General features: G+C 39.0%; 1 protein-coding gene across 3 annotated transcripts in view; it reads right to left on the minus strand.

The window, feature by feature from the left end:
* RAPGEF5 (Rap guanine nucleotide exchange factor 5) overlaps positions 1-18030 on the minus strand; it is a gene marked incomplete at its 5' end in the record, with an annotated part of 214756 nt that overhangs the window by 34806 nt on the left and 161920 nt on the right. For all 3 annotated transcript variants that reach the window (XM_082662272.1, XM_082662273.1, XM_082662271.1), the window contains 5 exons: positions 1960-2038; positions 3025-3055; positions 4801-4898; positions 6273-6417; positions 8855-8933. In XM_082662272.1, coding sequence (XP_082518398.1) covers positions 1960-2038; positions 3025-3055; positions 4801-4898; positions 6273-6417; positions 8855-8933 — 432 coding nt within the window. The remainder of the gene's footprint in view (positions 1-1959; positions 2039-3024; positions 3056-4800; positions 4899-6272; positions 6418-8854; positions 8934-18030) is intronic.

Raw genomic sequence — 18030 nt, forward strand, 5'->3', positions numbered from 1 at the left:
GGGCCCTGGAAACAATGTTTCTTTATGATTTAATAGCAGAAACTGTAGCAATGGAAATAACTGACACGTTATTTGCCTCTTGTATCAGCCATTCTGAATGTATAAAACACCAGCTTCTTTACTAAAGACAGACGGACAATAATATACTTATTCTTCTCTTCTAGATTGCAAAAAAAAAAAAAAAATGGGGAGTGCAGGTCCTAGAGAAATTTCATATGCAATTTAAATGCACCACAGAAATAAACCCAGGAATGTTTGCACAGAAATGCGAATGAAGCAAAAGACAAACTAGGGGTTCACTAGTACAAACCTCAAAGTAAACACGCCACCAAGAGGCACTGACAGTATTTTGTTTTGGGTTTGGTTGGGTGTGTCACTAAAACCGTAGCATCTAACAAATAGCTGTTTTATGTGTTGTCAACAGACTTGTGAGAGACAAAATGTTTTTATCCTTCCACAAAAAGACGGAATTCTGGAGCAAGGCAAAGCTGCAGTCTACAAACTACTAAGTGTGAGGAAAGTTTACAGCCTGCTCAGTAAGATGATGAACAAAAGGAGGAGGGGGGAGGTCTTGAAATACTCAGATTCTTTGAAACTCAGCTTGGAAGATTATACAATTAATTGTAAGACAAATGGGAAAGGAAGGTCAGCAACTGAGAGATGAGGAGGTGAGGTCATTCCATTTGTTCCTCCACTTGGTACAGGTGACACTATGACCCAACGAGTGCCATCATGTTTGGTTATACACAAACAATGGAACACAAGAGGTATCCTGTGACATTTTGTTGTTTAAACATTCAATAAGTTGAATAAATATTCAACGTCCACACTTAAAATTTCAGCGCTGTCGGGAAAGGCGAATTAAAAGAGAAAGTCTCCAAGTCACAATAGCATGCACATTTGAATTGCTGTGTTTCCCAGCTCTGCCCCTGACTCAACCTTTATCTAAACAGGAGGAAACCATTTCCAGTTCCGTTATAAAACAGTAATGTAGCAAAGCACGCCAGGGGCTTCTCTGGTGGACCAGTGGTTAAGAATCCGCCTGCTAATGCAGGGGACGTGGGTTCCATCCCTGGTCCGGGAAGATCCCACATGCCGTGGGGCAACTAAGCCCATGCGCCACAACTACTGAGCCTGTGCTCTAGAGCCCGCGAGCCGCAACTACTGAGCCTGGCTGCTGCAACTACTGAGGCCCGTGCGCCTAGAGCCCGTGCTCCACAACAAGAAAAGCCACCGCAATGAGAAGCCCGCGCATCACAACAAAGAGTAGCCCCCGCTCGCCGCAACTAGAGAAAAGCCTGCGTGCAACAACGAAGACCCAACACAGCGAAAAATAAATAAATAACTTAATTAATTAAATTTAAAATAAAAAGTACATCAGCACCTTCAGAGTGTTACAGAGGTGTCTCCCCTGCACTGATGGAGCAGCCCTCTTCAGGGTGCGTCACGAGCCCTTTTGCCAGCAGCACTGATTGAGGACACACTGGACGTGTGGCACTGCCCGGCAGGGCCTTGCCTTGGAGGAGTTTCGACTGCACATCCTTCCTTTCATTATTTTCTCCAAGATTTTCTTCTCTAAATCTCAGGGATTGACTCAGCCAAAGCCCTGCACGGTGGCTTTAAGGGACTTTCCAGTGAGTCACAGGCGATGGGCTGACAGCAGGGGAGAAGGCAGCCAAGGGGAAAGGTTGCCTTTCCAGTCCATTTTGCACATCTCCCCAAGAACGCAGGGGGCTCTTTGCAGTCTCCTTTCCCTACCTGGGACAGTACTCTGTGATAAAGAAAACTGTAACGCCCACAGCAAGAGAAGAAAAACTATCACTGTGGATGCTAACATGCGTGTCTTAGGGGTGTGGCAGCTAGAAAGGGTTAAAGGCAGGCTGATGTGTTCAAGTTGGAGAATGATGGTGATTAGCTGCTACTCCACCTGCCCCAGAGCCTTGTTCAAACCGTACTCACTTTCCTCTGTTTCCGTCACAGTTCCTCTATGCTGGAGCCAGTTCTCCTTAAGACTGAATTGGTGGAAAAGGGCTTTATTCTGCAAGAAGGGAGAACAAGAACAATGAATGAATGTATTGCTGCCTTTTGGAAAAACAGAGCTGTTTGCAACATGTTCCAAAAGAGCGTGCCAATTTTTTTTTTTTAATATGAAATCCACCCATCTAATCTTAGATGAATAAACTGGGAGCTGCCTCAATTAATGCACGTGGAGGTGGAGAGTCTGAGCAACATGATAGACCTCGGCCAAGCACGTGGAGGTGGAGAGTCTGAGCAACATGATAGACCTCGGCCAAGGGAAAAAGCCCCCCAAATGATTCTCTGCAACATGCCGGAGAATATGGGCGTGATATTTAACACTCGCTACTACAAACATCCATAGCTGCTTCTCCTGAGAGAGACATGGTTTCCCCATCCCAACAGCAACCTTGCTTTTGGGTAAAGCCACGTCGAGATGGTTTCACACTTCTGCTGTAGTGCAGTGACTTGCTTAAGAGAAACAGGTACGTGATCCATTATGATTATCCATCACCTGATATATCAGCTCCTGCAAAACTTGTGCCTGACATCTCATTTAGCATTTCCCCCCAAGTTGAAGAGGAAACACATTCATTCTGGCTACCATCTCTCTTTCTGGTGGGTTGAAGGGTTCCAACCTTCTTCTCACAAGACTTCCTTACTCTTGCAGGCAAGAGTCTTGCATAGACGGTTTTCTATCTTTATATCAATGACTAAAAATCACATTTATATCATTCTGGGGATGTTGGGGAAACTCTGAGTCTCCAAAACGCACCACAGAAATTCAGAATGTCATAAAGTCTAGGGCACCTGGCTGAAACTGCATCTGCACAAGCACAGGGAAAGCTAGGTGAGGTAGGAGTGGGCAGGCAAGGTGCAGCCCCCGGCTCCACACCTGGCCCTCCTCTGCTAGAGGCAGCGTTCATTAATTATGAAGAAATACCAAGTGGGCCAAGGCCAGGCCTCCAAACCACATCGCCCCGTTTCAGACAGAAGGGGCTGCCTTACCTTCCTTTGTGGTGAATATTCATCTATAGTGCTGAAAGGAAAAGGACGAGACATCAGTCTTTGTCTCAAACCCAGAATAATGTAGTGATTGTCACAGAGACTCCTTTTCAGGCAGCGGGCAGAGGTTTTTGCTTTTCAAAAAGATAAAACACACAGTATTCACTAGTTTACTACGCATAACACACTTGACACTGGGCTCTGGATTTCCAGTGAACCAGGAAGAAAAGAAGCTATTTATTCAACAGGTATATTTTGCTTTCTACCCATAGAAACTGAGCATTGAGGAAAGAACTGGATTTATTTCCACAGAAACTCTAAGTTTTCTCATATTTGGCTAGATTTTCGGTGAAATTATTGTTCTTTAGATAGCTAAATATGTCAGCCAAGACAGATCTTTTCCAGGATGTTTCTGTGTGTGGTGGAACTGGGGGATCTTCTGCAGGTCCCCAGCTCAAATCTTATCCCAGAATCTAGAGATACTTCATCACTTGTACCAAAGACGCAAGAATCATGTCTTAGACAGTTTTCTTACTTAAATCTTTTATTTCCCAGTTTTATGTAAGTTTTTAAATGGAATGTATTAAATTCCATTTATTTATTTAATGCAGTTAAATGTGTACTAAACCAGAATTAAATTTTCCCAACTGTAAGAAGGCCTGCCTTACAGCATAGATCAACTTCCATGTAGGGGATTATTCTGATGTAAAGGTTTCTTTCTTTTTCTTTTTTGCTTCATTTGTTTGTTCATATTTTCATACTAGTCTTAGGCTACCGAAATTGATTACAGTGTAGACTGTGATAAAAGATGACCACCAAAATTCACAACATTCATTTCTAACACCCTGCCCCTCATTTCTGAATTTCTAAATGTGCGATTTTCCTGATTGGGACTAAGGTTTATACATAATTTGTCTGCACCCTAAAATTCTTTATATAGCCTTTACTAAATAGATCTCCCTTTACTAAAATTAAGTCAGGCTTTAAATCTCAAATCGATAATCTGAAAGGCCTGAATTAACATTTTCTATGAGAAGTGCATTTGTGACTGCTGAAATCTTAATAGAAGTTTTTCACAACTTGACAACAGATGTGTTTTATGTTTAAAAAGTAGAAACTACATTGTAAATCAGAGAACAATTTTTCCCTTCAGATTAACTTTGCAGCTACATCTGAAAACTGAATAATGACCTGATGTTTTCATTTACCAAAATTAATAAGAAGAGTTAGTGGTAAATCAGAGTAAAGTTAGGTATTAGAAATATGAAAGACTAATGATAGACACCTCAGTGATACACCTTGGATATGACAAAAGTCACTGAATAAAGGCTTTCCTTTAAGTTTTCTGAATTGATAAAGAAACTTCAGGGAATCCATAAAACTGAACTTTAAAAATGCACCATGACTTGCTGTGACCTATTTATAAAACGTTTTTCCTATTCATTAGAGATAGCTATGAGCTCCCCCAAATGACAAGTTAAATATTGACACTTTTAAAACTAAATAATAATTTATTAGATAACTGTTCTTATGTACCCAGACTGTCATGGCGCAGTTTATTTCTACCATACCAAACAGGGTTAAAAAAAAAATAGCCAATAAGCTTGATTTAGTGTTCATTCATCTTGAGATATAAAAACAAATATTTACTACTGGAGAACCTAAGGAATCAAGATAAATCTCAGATTCAAAATGTTCCAAATGGTACATATGAGACACCCCCAATTCTATCACATGTGCTGCTTTCTTTTACTAACTGTGATGAGGAAAATTACTTACTGACGACGGTGCATTCCAAGTATCTTTTGAAATTCTTTCAGTTCTTTTTCAAGTATTGGGTATTCATATACATCATCCAGTACATTTCTGTATATGGTCTGGGGGAAAAAGAAGATTTCAGCTTAATTGGTTTGATGCCTATTTTGTAAGGATTAAGATTCATAGAGTGGTTAACCTGCTCAGGGAAATAAGTGGAATCCAGAACAATGCTGGGGGTTAAACCAGGCACCAATGAGATCCTGAGTGGGATTCCACCTCCTAGCCCCTCGCTCAACTGGTGTGGCTCTGTGGAAGCTTTTAAAGGCTATAGGTAGGGAATGGTGGAAACTTAAAAGAGATCTCTGGTTGGCTACTCAAAATTTCCATGCCTGTTCTAAATTTTTAGAAATAATATCCACATAACCATTTGGGAGTGAAAAAATCCATTGAATTAAACTACCCAGTTGATTTGAAAATAACATTAGTTTAGTCAGAGACTTGATTTAAACCAGTTTTTAACTGGATGTCTAAGTGATATCTGAATTTTGAAATCAAAGTGATTTCCTTCATGAAAGGCAAAATCAGTTTAGATACTTGCCTATTCTGAAATAGAACTCTTCCCTGCTCAAATTCACTGTACCCCTTCCCTGTGTTAACTTGCACAGCTAATACGGTTCTGGTGGCCAAAAGAATCCAACTGTTTAGAAGCCATCTCCAGAGAATCATCGGTATTGAAAAGATACTGCAGCCCACTAATGATTAGACACATATATCAGTTTATCCAATTTCAAATATAAATCTAGGTTAGTATCTATTTTATAGGTTATTATTGCTCTAATATCTCAAAATATACCAGGTCCTGAAAAGGTTTCATAATGTATACATTGTCACTATAGGTTTTAAATGATAAATGTTTTATCCCATTATTGTAGATATGGGAATTGTTAGTTTAAAGTTATAATACATTTCAACATATTAAACAGTATCAAGTTTTAAAGTATCTTTTATTTTACGTTCCTTAATTATTTCATTTGCAGTCAAAATTCCCATGACTTATATAAAATAAATAACCTTAAATGAGTGACGATAAAACTTGCCTTCTTCTATGTAAGGAATATCAGGCTTCAGAGGTCAAAACAAATTAATACTTCGAATCATAACTTCAATATTACAAACAAGTTAGATGACTGTAACCTACGAATGAGATTTTTGTTTTTGTTTTTGTTTTTTTGCAGTACACGGGCCTCTCACCGTTGTGGCCTCTCCCGTTGCAGAGCACAGGCTCCGGACGCGCAGGCTCAGCGGCCATGGCTCACGGGCCCAGCCGCTCCGCAGCATGTGGGATCTTCCCGGACCGGGGCATGAACCCGTGTCCCCTGCATCGGCAGGCTGACTCTCAACCACTGCGCCACCAGGGAAGCCCACGAATGAGATTTTTGAAATGAGTCATTTGGCATAAAAGAATTACTCAATAACTGGATGTTTTACATTACCTTTAAAAACATTTTTGAATGTTCATCTTCATGTAACCAGTCTTTGTACAGAGCAATCCACTGGGAAACAAGATGCAAGACCTTCCGTTTCCGACAAGGAACATCTGAGTTTTCTTCTTTGCCTTGATACTTCTTAGCAGAATAGGTGCAAATGGTTAAGGAAATTACATTGTTGCAAGTAAAAAATGTGAAGAGATCCGTTTATTCTTGCTTTCACAAACTATGCTAAGGCACATTTTCCAAAAAATCTACAAGTACCTGAACATGCAGGAAGAAAAGAACATGTGTAGGGAGAGTAAAAGGTGTGCACTGAAGAGGGTAAGCCCAGGAAAACGATTTACATAACATGGTGGCAGGCCATGAGGATAAAGACTGGACGACAGAACTGACAGCTGCTGACATAGCTCCACAGGCAGCATGGGTTAATGCCACCTCCAAGAGACCCTAGGTGGCCCATTAATCACAAGAGATTAAGGCTCCAAAAGATCTGGCCTCACTACATAGGTGGACACTGTTTCCATAAAAGTTAGATCAGAACGGGGCCAGATATACTTTGATCATCAGAAATTCACATTCTAAAGTAGCGCCAAATGAGCACAGATTTCTGGAGCATAATTTGTGATATGATTCAAATGCTCACCCTAGGAATTTATGTGAAAAAAAAAGAGAAATGGATAAGCGTGCAAATGTAAGTAAAAAAGGGCTGCTAATTTTCATTTTCACTGGAATAAAAAAATATTAAATAGGAATAACCTAAATGCTTCAACCATTAAGGACAGTTAAATAAATGACTGCATATCCACTTAAAGGGCTTTTCTATAGCCATAAAACTGATGGTCCAGCACTATATTTACGGACACAAGACATGCACAGTATACTGTTAAGTAGGAAAGTAAGTAAGAAAAGTATACGTTAGGATCACCCATTTCTATTAACTATGTTTATTTATATATTCATTACCTGGAAAGATATATACTGATAGTTAACAGTGGCTTCTTAAGGTAACGAGATTTCAGAGAACATGAATTATTTTTATTATACTTATAAGCATTTCCCAATTTGTATACAATGACTATGTATTAACTATGCTGTTAAAATTATATAAAAATAACAACCTCAAAGGCAACATGCTTAAAGCCTTAGGAATGAGACAGAAGCGTGGCGCTTTCCAAAACAACCTAGCATTTTTGCCCCCCAAATTATCATTCTGAGTATCTTGGACACACTGAAAAGTTAGCTAGAAATAGAAAATGCTATGATACCAAACACAGGTAGGTTTTGGGGTTACTGGACAGGATTCTCTATTCTTCAATGCTGATATATAATTGCAAAATAGGAATCAATTTTGTATCAGGCTTTGTAACTATTTTAAAACATAATTCAGTCACTGTCTCCCCAACCTGCAAAAGGACATCAAGGACTGAATGGATAAAAAAGATGTGGTACGTATATATACAATGGAATACTACTATACATATATATATATAAAAAACTGAATCACTTTGCTGTACAGCAGAAATTAACACAACATTGTAAATCAAATATACTTCAATAAAAAAATAAAATGGGGAGAAAAGTAATAGCTAACACTGAACATTTTAGAATGGCTATATCTGGAGAAAAAATACTTATAATCCTTGTTATGTCACCATAAAATTAAAGCAACTAACACAGGAAAAAAAAAAAGTACATCAAGGACATCTGATTTCTTTGATTTCTACCTGTGAAACAAACTCCAGCAAACACAAAAAGAATCTATTAAAGTATCTATTTCTTCTAGTTTTTCTCTTGAAAGGCATAATATAAAGATTTATCTTACATTATTTCCACTTATGCAAATGTTCTTTTCCTCTTTTCCTGTAACTATCATGGCTTGACTAATGATAAAGAAAAAACTCTTCCTTAAACATTGTGAGGCAAGACACTCGTTCGGAAACTTTGAGTGCCTTTCCTTGGCATGGCTTTCCAGCCTTTGATCTGTTGCAACTCTTCTAGTTAGTGTATGCAATCCTAAAGCCTCCTTAACTGGTCAGCAACCTTCTAATCACATCCATCATCCTAAGAGAGCATGCCCTGACAAAGCTCTGAAATGATGACAGTCGATTACGGGGATAAGACCTCCCAAGTGGGGAATCCTTGTCTCCCCCGGGGATACTTGCCCAGAAACACACACTCACATATGTATGTTTTCCCATCACATGGTCTGGCACTAACTGACTGATGGTCTTCTAACTTCAGTTATCGCCAATCCACTCAACCTCTTGACTCTGGTGTTTACCCAGCAGGCCAAATTCATCTCCAGATTCTAAAGTCTTGAGACGTAGGTTTGAAGAAAACATAATATCGACAGCACAATTTACCCACGACGTAGAACGTGAAAACAGCGGCTCTGCATTCATTTCCAGCTCCCCCTGCCTGGTCTGTTTCATTTCATCTTTCACCTTGGCTATCATGACATGAATATTTAACATAGCCACACTCTACCGAGGGGCTGAGTAAATGAAGAAAGGCAGTTCATTCCTAATGTGAGACATCTGTCTGAGAGGAAGCCGACACAGCATCCTGAAGTTAATGAAGGATATTGCCTCAACAGCGCCTGGCACAAGTCGTCAGTTGTCATGAAGACCGTGTACGTGAGAAGGAAGTCATCAAGGAGGGTCTCTGCAAAGAAAGGAAAATAAACACAAGGTTAGCAAATCGGTGATAAGAGGGGCAGCTGCTTAGCCAGGCCCTGGAACAGTGTGCACAGAAGGAATATGACAAATGGTGGTGGCAGTGGGAGGGGTGAGGTTAGGGGAATTTTAGCCACAAAATACATGATTTAGTAAAGTTATTTTTTAAAACTCTTATATAGAACGCCTCAAGCAATGAGATTTTTTTTTTTTTTATTACAAGGCTCTCTAAACATACAATTTTGTCACCTTTTTTTCCTTCCCTAAAACATCATCTATATTTTTGGGTATAGACGTTATGGAAAACCAATGCATTAAAAAAAGTGCTTTTAAAAATAAATTTTATAAGATTTCTGAAGTATGCACTCCAGACCTACAGGGAATGACGCTTATATGTTCTAATAAATAAAGGCTTTCTAAAGCCATTTACCTAAGTCTAGGACAAGAACAATGGATAATAAAACCCAGAGGACACACGTCAGGTTCCAAGGCCATTCACCTGTATCTCTCAAAAGCATCTGTAAGAAGTTGGGAAAGTGGTGAGTGATTTTCTTACTGTTGTGAAGAGAGGCAGAACTAAGTCCAGTTAAAAATGGAAAGATGGTGGCGCAGTGGTTGGGAGTCCGCCTGCCGATGCATGGGACGTGGGTTCGTGCCCCGGTCCGGGAGGATCCCACATGCCGTGGAGCGGCTGGGCCCGTGAGCCATGGCCACTGAGCCTGCGTGTCTGGAGCCTGTGCTCCGCAGCGCGAGAGGCCACAACAGTAAGAGGCCCATGTACCGCAAAAAAAAAAAAAAAAAAAAAAGGAAAGAGAAAGCACGTAAAATGGACCATGACATACTCCCTCCTAATTCCTTTTCTAACTCTTCAACCTACAAAAACAGGTTCCACTGTTATTGCCTCTTTGCCTGAGTGTTCTTCGAAAAGTCCAGCTTACATATAATACGGAACTCCTGAACAGGCAAAGTGACCTCCAATAAAATTTCAAAAATGATAGAAAAGATCTACAGTCAGAATGCAAAGTAGACCTTTTGCTATAGTAGCCTTTAACCAATCTCCTTTCCTTGAAATTCATTTAAAAATATTATGTAATTTTCATATAATTTACATTCTGGATATCAAAATTTTAGCTATTTGATATAGTAGAAAACTGTAAGAATAGTGAGCTTGTATCCTAAATAGCATTGATGCTCTCTTACACTACAAATGTGGAAACAGAAAGAACTGCCCAATACAGAATTCTATAGCTCTATGCTGAAGATTAGAAAAATTCCAGAATTTTAGAAATAACCAGCAACGTTTCTTTAAAAGTTATCAATGCAAAACAAAAGGCCGTGTTGAAGAACACAAAATTCTGATAAAAAGCGGTTGTGAATGACACCTACAGTCCTATATGAACTGCAGGGGTTAATTTATTTCCATGGTTTGTTTATGCTGCAAAATATCAAGATAGTTCTGATCCAAACAGGTAAGTGGCTGAAAATGGTAATAGTTGACCAAAAAAGCTTGCTTTCTAGTGGCAAGAGGCCCTTAATTAAAATGAACCAGAGGTGTTAATGAAGAGTATTAGGTAATTTTTTTCAAAGGTATTTATTTTTTTTATAATAGATAAGTATCAGTATTCCTCACTAAAAAAAAATAATTTGACAAATGGCACCTAAAATGTAAATTAAGCCTAAACTTATAATGTTGTATCACACTGTAGTATGTGAACAGTCACTGGTCTAACCCACTATTCCTCTGTGGAAAAGCAAGTTCTCAAACAGATGTGCTTGGGCCTTGCTGGGCATATATTAAGCCCAGTACAGGAAAACTGGGAATGTGGCTGGTTGCACAACTGAATGTGAGTGGATATGCACAGGAGTCTGAATGTGAGTGGATATGCACAGCAGAGCTAGGAGCTCTCTACTGGAGTCCCTGTTTACGAAAGTTTCCAATCTATGCACAAAAAGGCAGAAGAAGCTTTATTGTAAAATCTACCCCCAAACGAGTTAACCTGGCAGCACAAGTCAATCACTGGCATCCTAGTGAAAAATTTGGAATGTGTATGTGAAATTTTGTGTCTCTTTCATTACAGTGTTTTATTTTTTATTTAATTTTTTTTTGGCCACACCTCCAGGCTTGTGGGATCTTAATTCCCTGGCCAGGGATCGAACCCATGCCCCCTGCAGTGGAACTGCGGAGTCCTAACCACTGGACCACCAGCAATTCCCTCATTACAGTTTTTTAAATAGTTGAAATTAAGGTCCAACAATGGCATAATGTCTGAACCCCTAGGATATTTTGGAATCCAACTTGAAAACTATCACTCTGGGATGCTACTAAACAGTTATGTTCACAAATTATAACATATCTCTGTACTAAACATGGTTGATGAGAATCCTTAGCTTCTCTGGTCTAATTGGAAATTAAGTCTTTTTTGCATTCAATGTTAGACACAGGCAGCAAGGACCATAGAGCAGCCTAGAACCTAGAATTGACTTCAGGCTTTCCAATGGGCCCTTACAGATTGGAACCCACAATATACAGAAACCACTGGGCGACGGCACTGAGAACCTCAGACAATTCAGCATGTAAAATTCTTGGTGTGACACTCAGTTTCAGACTCTTTGGGATGTTCTTACACGTAGCTAATTTAGTGAGGTGGGAAGTATTCTCTAGTCAAGATTTCCTCCATGAGTAGCTCACATTAAAAAGAGCACCATTAACTTTGACAAAAGCATTCATTCCATTCTGGAAGAGCCTTAGATAATGAACTGAGTGGCTGTGAGAGTTTGGTTGGATGGTGGCAAAACCATTTGGCATTCAATTCAATTAATCAGCTCATATAAGATAATATTTTGTTGAGGGCTTTGACCCAGAAATGCTTCTCTCCCCTAAGCTACTACCGTATTTAATATTCATCAGCATTTATCTAATTATCTCTCTGCCATAGAAATATTAATTAAAATAAAAATAATGATGCTACATAAAAACATCTCCAGTTAAAAACCTAATGAATAGAATAGCTAAAAATCCAATGAATAGAACAGATTCCCAATACTCCTAACTCAAATCTTTCTCTAACTACCATATTGTTCTGAAATTCTTCTGTATACAAAGAGCTTTCCTTTATTCCTTTTCAACATTGGTATTTTTTTTTTTGCCGCATATGAAAGTAATTGAGTGATATACTCAAAACAGCACACTTCAAATAAAAGTGCATTTTATAATATCCATGCTTCAAAAAAGGCTGTCCCACTGCTATTTAGAGATATTTTTAGAACCACAATGGCTATATAAATGATCCCCTGAAGACTATTAGCCAACAATGGCCATTTAGAAAGACTAGCAAATCCACTGGCATCCACATTAAAACACTATAATTATTTATTATATTATATGCTGCTTAATTAATAGTAATTTAAGACTCTAGGTAGAAAAGCACCTTTGTGTATAAAAACATCTTTCATTTAAACACATTCATCATTGCCATACAGACTAACACTCTGAATAAAAAGATGCATTCGTTTTGATTTCTAGCTTAATGAATACCTAGGTATTAATGTACCAAAAACTTTTCTTTGAAATTCTATTCTTTAAATCCATCTCTAAATCTAATCCCAAATTCTTGGCTCATCACTGACAAAAATACTCAGCCATCCTTTTGGGAATACCCCTCTTCTTTCCCCAAATAACATAACATTTTGTAGTGGCTTTTTAAAATACAGGAATTACTCTTTGCAGTATAAAGTAACATGCTAATACCTATCAAAACTGGAGGGAAAATACTATTACAGTTTTAAGAAGAATGTAACCTGAAATAAAATATATCAATATGCTGTCAAAATCTAGACTTGATAGAAATGGCTCTAAAATTCAGGTCTATAATTAGCCATAATGTTAATTAATACAGAACTTTTCCCTTCCATTTGTTACTGTTTTAACTTTAAGACATAAGAAAAGAATTATCTATTTTTATTTGATTTTACTTGAATGTATTTTTCTTATATGCATAAATTAAAAAATTTTCTCACTATCACTTTAAGTGTATCAAGCACTAAAAATTTCCATTTTATTTCTGCAAAATACAAGTGTTCCTAGAATATCCCAGAGTAGTGTCAAGGTGGAACGGTAATTGGTTTGGTACAGACTCTTTTTAAAGGTTTCTGTTATATAAATTTAATCAAATTAAAGAAAATGGTCTAAATGTTTCCAAAAGGTCTAAGCTTAATGCCTTTTTGGGGGAGGGAGGAGGTAAAAAAAGAAAAAACAAAAACATAAAAACAAACCCGGAAGTCTAGAAATCATAATGCATATAGGGTGACTTAGAAACAATTAGAGAAATCTACCTCAGTTATTTTTCAACGCTCGCCAGCAAAATGCACTGCCGTAATGAAACCACTCACCAGTTACAGTGAATTACCAAAAAGCAAATGAAAAGAGTTTTGACAGACAATTGCCCATAGGAGCCATTTAATCTAAGTAAGGCAATGTGAATATTCAACATTTCTCTACTAACTCATATCCCCTAAAGTACTGTTAGTAGTTTTGCTTCACCCACATTTCTACTTGAGATGCAATGAAATTTAAGGTACTCTACAACATGCTCTACTTAACCTCTATTCCAAGGAGCCAAGAAAAGCTTTGTACACGAAAGCGCCCATTTCTGGCCCTGGAATGTTACAACTTACCATTATTTTTTGAGAAGCACTGCCAAAACGTCCATGTAATGTGATTAAGCACAAACAAAAAAACCTTACTGTTCGTGTATGAATCACAGGTTAAAGTGCGATGCCACCAACACAAGCTCTGCTTCTCGCTCAGTGTATTTTACATTTCAAAAAGCAGTATTCATGGCCTCAAATGCAGCTGTTCACCACAGCTTTTCAATTCACTTAACTCCTGCAGACTTTTACGATTTCACCAGGGTCTTGCTTAGCCATTCTAAAACTGTCAAATCTTGATCTAGTTTTATTTTTAGATATTGGTTGCACAAGAAAGGCTTATTCATTTAATGCTGTTTCTACATCAAACCTGAAAAGTCATCCCTTTAACGACAGGAACTTACGATACGGATTGCGTGGCCCTCTTCCAATAATGAAATCCGTTTTCATTTTAACTTGTAAAATATGGTTCTGGAATCCCACCATATTTCTTTAGGAAAGAGTGATTTGAATACAGCAGGTTTTATGTTCTTGGCTAAGTTTAATCGCACATGCTGCCTTTTAAAAATGGCACTAGAAGCAGCATGGAGTAATAACAGCAGCACTTTTATCTTCTCCACACAGAGAAAGGGTCAGTTTGCAGGTCACTCTTGTTACAGAGTGGACGGGCCCCATGAGCTCCTGCTGTCCCAGCCCCAATCAGCTGCTCTCAAGTGTCCAGGCACACTTCATGTATCTGCCAAGTCCGCTGGGAAGCTCAGAACACAGTGTAAAGCATGCAAAGGGAGTCAGAGAGCTGGATTCCTACCTGGGTAGCCTTGAGCAGAGTACCTAATTTCTCTGGGCCTTAGTTAAGTCATCCACCGTGAAGTGGATGTCACATCCACACCTAGCAGAGTTGTAGCTGAGTTAAATAGGACAGCTAATGCATCTGGCAAAGAATCTGGCATATATCAAGCATGGAATAAATACTACCTGTTCTTTATTTTCCTAAAATTATTTATGTCTGTCCTGTCCCAGTTCTCCAAGTGCTACCAGTCAACCAACCAAAACTGTGTATTGAGGAATGACTATACATAAGGCATTGGTTGAGGCACTGGGGGTTGATACAGGGAAGCACAACGCTGGTCCATGGCTTCAGGCTCATAATGAGAAAGGGAGCTGAGACGTGTATCCCCATGGGATGAACTAAGTAAGGTAACACGGCAACTGAGCAACACCAAACATAGATGTCACAGGGGGTAAAGGAGAGACTCCACAGGCCAGGGAAGGTTGCACCGAACAGGTGGCGTGTGAGACGACCTCCGAACTTCTGAGCAGAATTGGCGGAGAAAGAGGTGAAGGATGTAAGCAAAGGAGTGGGTAATGGGTGTGTGCCTGTGGCTGAGTCACAAACCTGTGGCCTTTGAGCCTTGTTTTGCCCTTAAAGATGTTTTCTGTTAGATGACAATATTTAAAAATCAGAGATCTGGCAACACCACGTCCATATCTCAGATGGCAACCGTGGTTTAGACCTGAGTTGCGCTCTTTACGCAGGGTGCCCTCCCCAGTTTAGCACAGTTCTGCTCTGGTTGGCTTCATTCGTTCACATGAACTGTCTGGGGACACGCGAGTATGTAAGTCTCAGTCTATGGTACAGTTGTGAAACAGTAATGGAAGAGGTCACACGGTGTAACTGAAAAGTAGAAAAGTAAGTTGGAGCCAATTCCTGGAGTGTTTTTGAGCTCTAGACTAAGGAGCCTGGGGCTTGTTCTATAGGAAAAGGGAAGTGAATGAAGACTTTCAAGGTGAGACGTGACAAGAGATGCAGATTACACCTGCTGCATCCCGGAAGTCCAACGGAATACAGGAAGAATAAGGAGAGGGAGGATGAGTTTACTTTTAAATGCACTGAGCTTGGGTTCCCTAGGCTACTTTAAATGGAACTACTGAGCAAAATTATCGAAGACCAGAGTTTGCTAAAGAACGCTAGATGAAGATGGGAGCAACTGTATAAAGAGAGTGCTTGGGAACAACATGAATTCTCAGTGACAATCCTAGGAAGATGTAAGCAAGAGGTTGAGGGTTGAGCTAGGGTGGATGTTCATATTTGGGCAATGGTGGGAGAAAGATGAGCTTAAAAAGAGAAGAAATTGGAGAATTGGGAGACATAAATGTGATAGAAGCCAACAAGAAAGGACTGGTAAAGAGAGCAGATCATAAGAGTCAAAAGTTGTTGGAAGGAGGTCCATGAGACAGAGCATTCAAAGGCCACTGGATGTGGTGTGTGATGGTCCCTGGTGTGCTGGCTTTAGAGAGATGCCCCTTAAGTGGTAGAGGCATACTCTTGATAGACTGAAGAGAACTAAGGATATTGTTGACACTCAGCTCTCATGCCATCTAGCACGCTGTTTCTCCCCAAAGACTCTTCTTGTGGTTGTGTAGCTCACTGATCAGTAACGGCAGGTGCTCTCACAAATGAGCCAGGAAGACAAATTTCTTCATGATCAATGCAAGTATCATTTTACTTAACAATATAGATGAGAACATGGGAATTGTCATGGGTATGAAGCTTTCAATACCAATCTGCCAGCATCTACCAATAAAAATTAATATCCAAAAAAAAAATTAATATCCAGTTCGAAGATTTGCTCAGTTTAACATAATCGACCTGAGTTGCTGCATCTTGTATGATTAACATCACATATGCATTCTTAAGCTACAAACTGTGCTCCTAAGTGCCTGTCAATTAAATATTCTAAAATGTCATGAAACAAAGAAAAATTAATTTAAATCTTAAATCACCCAATCCAAAAACAGGCAGATCCAAACAGACATTTCTCCAAAGAAGATATACAGACTGCCAACAAACACATGAAAGGATGCTCAACATCACTAACCATCAGGAAATGCAAATCAAAACTACAGTGAGGTATCACCTCACACCAGTCAGAATGGCCGTCATCAAAAATCTACAAACAATAAATGCTGAAGAGGGTGTGGAGAAAAGGGAACCCTCTTGCACTGTTGGTGGGAATGTAAATTGATACAGCCACTATGGAGAACAGTATGGAGGGTCCTTAAAAAACTAAAAATAGAATTACCATATGACCCAGCAATCCCATTCCCGGGCATATACCCTGAGAAAACCATAATCCAAAAAGAGTCATGTACCAAAATGTTCACTGCAGCTCTATTTACAGTAGCCAGGACATGGAAGCAACCTAAGTGTCCATCGACAGATGAATGGATAAAGAAGATGTGGCACATATATACAATGGAATATTACTCAGCCATAAAAAGAAATGAAACTGAGTTATTTGTAGCGAGGTGGATGGACCTAGAGTCTGTCATACAGAATGAAGTAAGTCAGAAAGAGAAACACAAATACTGTATGCTAACACATATATATGGAATCTAAAAAAAAAAAAAAATTGTTCTGATGAACCTAGGGGCAGGACAGGAATAAAGACGCAGACGTAGAGAATGGACTTGAGGACACAGGGAGGGGGAAGGGTAAGCTGGGACAAAGTGAGAGAGTGACATGGACATACATACACTACCAAATGTAAAATAGATAGCTAGTGGGAAGCAGCTGCATGGCACAGGGAGATCAGCTCGGTGCTTTGTGACCACCTAGAGGGGTGGGATAGGGAAGGTGGGAGGGAGACGCAAGAGGGGGGGATATGGGGTATATGTACACATATAGCTGACTCACTTTGTTACACAGCAGAAACTAATGCAACATTGTAAAGCAATTATACTCCAATAAAGATGTTAAAAAAAATCTTAAATCAGAAGTCTCAGGCATGGTTATTCCAAGCAATAACTCTAATACTTGACTCAACTTAAAACAAGGTATGATATTTTTATCTCCTGAGCACTAAGAAGAATCTCTACTGTCAGTTTTCTTTCAAAACTTGAAATATATCACCATTCTGAGTGTTAATTTTTTTTCCCTTGGTCATTGTGAATCATTAGTGCTGAATTTCAGACAAGTAAAATTTTATTTATTTACTAATTTACTTTTGTTTCTAGTTAAAAGAAATTTTACGGACACTAGAGAGAAGTTATTTTAAATAAAGTTTAGCAATGGATAGTCAATTGCCTATTTTAAACCTGAGAATTAAAAATCTATTCTGCAAACTTACTCATTTAAAGGAAACACAACTAAGGCTCTTTCTAAGCAATGTGGCACAAGATCTTACACAAACTGAACACTTCCGATACGAGAAAATTTACTTTAATGTATTGCCTGTGTTTGAAAACATTTCTAGGAAATGTATTTCAACCAGTGACTGACAGCAGACATGCCTCTGTGTCTGGTTTCCAGAACAGTCATTAGAACTCTTTCTTTCCAATATCACGTGGCTGCTATCTTTCTCACACAGGTGAAAGGGAGACTTGTGGTTTAGGGTCACAGAGAAAGGTTTGGTTGAAACGGATGACCAAACACCTAT

The sequence above is a fragment of the Grampus griseus genome (genome assembly GCF_964374135.1).
Source record: "Grampus griseus genome assembly, chromosome: 9".
Classification (NCBI taxonomy): domain Eukaryota; kingdom Metazoa; phylum Chordata; class Mammalia; order Artiodactyla; family Delphinidae; genus Grampus; species Grampus griseus.